This window comes from Myotis lucifugus, unplaced genomic scaffold, assembly GCF_000147115.1.
Source record: "Myotis lucifugus unplaced genomic scaffold, Myoluc2.0 scaffold_5329, whole genome shotgun sequence".
Taxonomy (NCBI): domain Eukaryota; kingdom Metazoa; phylum Chordata; class Mammalia; order Chiroptera; family Vespertilionidae; genus Myotis; species Myotis lucifugus.
This window is the reverse complement of record NW_005876377.1, coordinates 1113-4778: the sequence shown is the minus strand read 5'-3', so window position 1 is coordinate 4778 and position 3666 is coordinate 1113. Positions and strand designations below refer to the sequence as shown.

Below are 3666 nucleotides of genomic sequence, written 5' to 3'. Positions count from 1 at the left end.
CTCCTGCACACTCCCCACTGGGGATGTGCCCGCAACCAAGGTCCATGCCCTTGACTGGAATTGAACCCGGGACCCTTCAGTCCACAGGCCGACGTTCTATCCACTGAGCCAAACCGGTCAGGGCCTAAGCCCACATTCTTAATTGCTCCCCAAAGATCAGCAAGAAGGACCAGTGTCTGCCAGTTATTCCCGTCCGAGCCTCACTAGACTCCATCAAAGGCACATGGCGCTGACAAGCAAGGGAAGATGGGACACGACTCAAGGGCAATGGCAGAGAACGAGCATCAGAAACAGGTTGTAAAAAAGGCTTCTTTATTGAGAACAGTGAGTGTAAAAAAACAACAACAAACACACAACAACAATAAAAGTGTGAGGCAGGGGTGGTCCCCGTCCCCATCTCCTCCAAGGCGCACCCCTCCCTCCCATGCCCACCCACCCTACGCTGCGAGTACGGTACATACAAAAGCCGCCCGTGGTGCATACAAAAAGGGCGGGTTATATAATGTCAAAAGCTCCTGAAACTCCTTCATCTGCCAGGCACTTAGGATGAGGAAAGGAGAGAAGGGTGGGGAGGAGACACAGGTCAGGGTCAGCGTGCACAAGTCCATGTGGGGAGGACGCACTGGCTGTGTCCTCCCCGATTCTGGCGCAGACCCCGAGGTGATAAAATATTCTGCCCCGTGGGCCAGCACTACCCAGGAATTTGAGTATATTAAGGAACGCCCCTCCAACCCGGCTCATCTGCAGCCTCGCCTGCCCTGGGCAAAGTTAGCAGGTGAGGGGCGGAACTGCACCTGGCCAAGGGGCGGAGACCTAGGCCAGAAATTGGTGTTACCTGAGGCACCTACACTGCCCCTGATGGGGGGAGGGGTGGCAGAAAAAGCTGCCCAGCCCAAGGTCCTAGTCACCAGTCCGGGTCCGAGTCAACCCCCCCAAGGGCTGAGGGTAAGAGAGAGGAGGGAATCGCAGGCCCAGCCCAAACCTCAGCAGTGCCTGTGGGGCCAGGGTGGGGCCCGGAGGGCCGAGGAGGACAGGGATCTTGCCCATCATGCTGCAGGCACCTGTCAGGAGGTCCTCCCGTGCCCACGCCAGCCTGAGGCACAGCCTGCCTGGGCTCCCTCCTCATGGCTTGCTGTCTGCGGGGCTGTCTCCCAGGGTGTTGGCAATCTCGCTGAAGGAGGGCCTGTCCTTGGGGCTGAGGGCCCAGCAGCGCTGCATCAGCCGGTAGAGCTTGGAAGGGCAGCCCTCAGGCTGTGGGAGTCTGGTCTTCCCAGCCTGCAAGTCTGCAGGAAAATCAGAGTTAGGCAAACTTTTAACCTCCTGTCCAACACTCTGTGGAGCCGGCAGTACCCACAAGCAGCCACTGGAGGGCGACCTGGGGTGGGGGCCACTGGCCAGTGGCTGGTGGGCACTGATTCAAGGAGTACAGGGGAAGTATCTTGCAACCAAAGGGGTGACTCCCCTGGCCCCAGCTCTGCCGGGCTGGTGGGTCAGGGTCCACACAGCACAGGAGGCAACCAGTGCATGGGGGCAGGTGTCAGTGGCTGGAGTGGTCACTGTGGGCGAGGGCTGTTACCAACCAACGTGAAGGTATTTCAACACCAGGAGTGGCCCTGTCTGTGTACCTGCTATGACCAGCCCTGAGGGGAGGCAGGCTGAGCTGCCCCCAGGATCCTGAGCAAACTCTCCACCTGGAAAAACCTGTGGAATGGTCCCTTGGAAACACAGCTGCCTACCTGCTAGCACCTCGTCGTCGGCCTGCCCGCCATGGGGCATCTCTCCATGGGTGAACACTTCCCACATCAGCACACCAAAGGCCCAGACATCAGACTTGGTGGAGAAGTCGCCCTCCAGGATGGCCTCGGGGGACATCCAGCGCAGAGGCACCCACGCCTGGCGGAAGTGGTAGTACTCACTGCAGAAGAAAACCACACGTGGGGTGGGGGCGGGGCCTCCGTGGCTCACAGAGGCGGGTGGGTTGTGGTGAGGGACCACAGATCCCTCATCCCAGGTCTGAGTCTCATACGAGCGCTAGAACCCAACTTTTCTACCTCAAGGCACTCAAGAGAAACTGGTAACATAGGGGTACACGGAATGAAATCTGGGGGCGTCCACATGGGGTTGATGGTTAAAAATTCCTCTAAGAACCAAATTTTGCCTACATTGTAATATAAAAATAAAAAGCTAATAATCATACATACTTTTGGCACTGGTTTTAAAACCGTGAAAAAGGAGAACATGTTAAGTGGAAAGAACATTTAAAAAGCTTTAGTAATACAACAATCATGACTAAATCATGACTGACGTATGACTGAGCGCTGGGGTGACTGGAGGGGGAGTTCCCAGCGCCCCCAGGCGCTCTGCAGTGTGGATGGGCGTCCCAGAGCATCTCTGGCCCTGGCGCCGAGCTTCAAGTCTTAGGATTCAAAACAGTAATTAGTGAATTCAGGAAGGTACAGAGGGAACCATACAAATAGTTAAGTTACATACAAACTGTTATAAAACCTACTAGTTATTTTTTAAAGGTTTGTAATATTTTATCACTAGAGAAAAACCTATGAGCGACAGGGACCTGTGTCCCAATGGCTAGGACGCCTGCTGCACCCTTGGAGAGAGGATAGGAAGCCCCTGTCCCTTCCTGGGCTCTCCGTTTTAGACTAAGCAGCCCTTCCCCACACCTCCCACACCTTCCCTCTACCCCTCACCCCACCCACCCACGTCCTTCTACCTGTTGTACACGTCCTTGCTGAGCCCCAGGGCCGACACCTTCACCTGTCTCTGGGCGCTGACCAGGCAGTTCCGAGCGGCCAGGTCCTTGTGCACAAAGCGGTTGTTGGACAGGTGCTCCATGCCCAGGGCCACCTGGGTGCACAGGGCCACCTGGAGCAAGAAAGGGACTCACTCATCAAAGCACCCACGTCTCGGGGATCCAAGTGACCGCCCCCCACACAACCCTTGGTGGGTCTCCATGCCATCGGTGTGCTCAGGAAGCCCAAGGCAAAGCCACAACCGCTTAGCTTCCTTCTCTGTTGAGCGGGGATAACAGTGCCTGCCTCGCTGGGCTGCTGGAAGAACAGAACCAGATGAAATTGAGCTCTGGGACCACCTGGACACGCAGCAGGTGCTGGACAGGCGAGCGGCACGTGGGTGGGGAGAGCACATAGTAACCACGTGAGAAAAATACCCGTCAGTGATCATGGCTCACATCCTAACGGGTTGTTCCTTTTCCTTTTTACTTCAAAACTACGTATTTTCTACTAGTTGTATATACAAAACAAAACAAACAAAAGGGGTGTGTGTGTGTGTATATATATATATACACACACACACACAAAACATACACAAAACACATATGCCTCCAAGGCGGGGAGCTGGGGACTAGAGAGAAGAAAGGTAGAAAAACTTTTTGATTTGTATCTTTTAAGTGGTAAACTATATCTAGAAAAGCTCATCAAATATATGTGCACTTCCACAAATAATTATAAAGCTCAGACCCAGGTAACAATCACTAAGTGAAAAACACAAACCAACAATGCTAGCACCCCAGAGCATACACACTCTGTATGCTTCCAGCCTTATCTAGTTCCAAAACGGGGAAACGGAATTCTATTGTTTAGGAACGTTGTGTGTAAAGGTAAAACCAGAAAGAACAGCCAAGAAATTAGG

At 54.0% G+C, this 3666-nt stretch overlaps 1 protein-coding gene across 1 annotated transcript; it reads right to left on the bottom strand.

Annotated features, from left to right (window-relative positions):
- Positions 1–291: 291 nt before the first annotated feature.
- LOC102424713 (inactive tyrosine-protein kinase 7-like) lies at positions 292–3260 on the bottom strand. The gene is made up of 3 exons (XM_006109055.3): positions 2729–3260; positions 1737–1915; positions 292–1283 (listed from the first exon to the last, which is right to left on the bottom strand). The coding sequence occupies exons 1-3, from the start codon at positions 2848–2850 to the stop codon at positions 1123–1125; spliced, it is 462 nt and encodes a 153-aa protein (XP_006109117.3). The 5' UTR covers positions 2851–3260; the 3' UTR covers positions 292–1122.
- Positions 3261–3666: the final 406 nt, after the last annotated feature.

What these genes read in the sequence shown, in the direction of transcription:
- LOC102424713 (XM_006109055.3), bottom strand. Translation starts at nt 2,850, where the DNA reads ATGGAGCACCTGTCCAACAACCGCTTTGTGCACAAGGACCTGGCCGCT. An exon ending in AGCAAGGACGTGTACAACAG is followed by an intron (nt 1,916 to 2,728) that starts GTAGAAGGACGT and finishes TTTCTTCTGCAG; the next exon opens with TGAGTACTACCACTTCCGCC. An exon ending in CGACGACGAGGTGCTAGCAG is followed by an intron (nt 1,284 to 1,736) that starts GTAGGCAGCTGT and finishes ATTTTCCTGCAG; the next exon opens with ACTTGCAGGCTGGGAAGACC.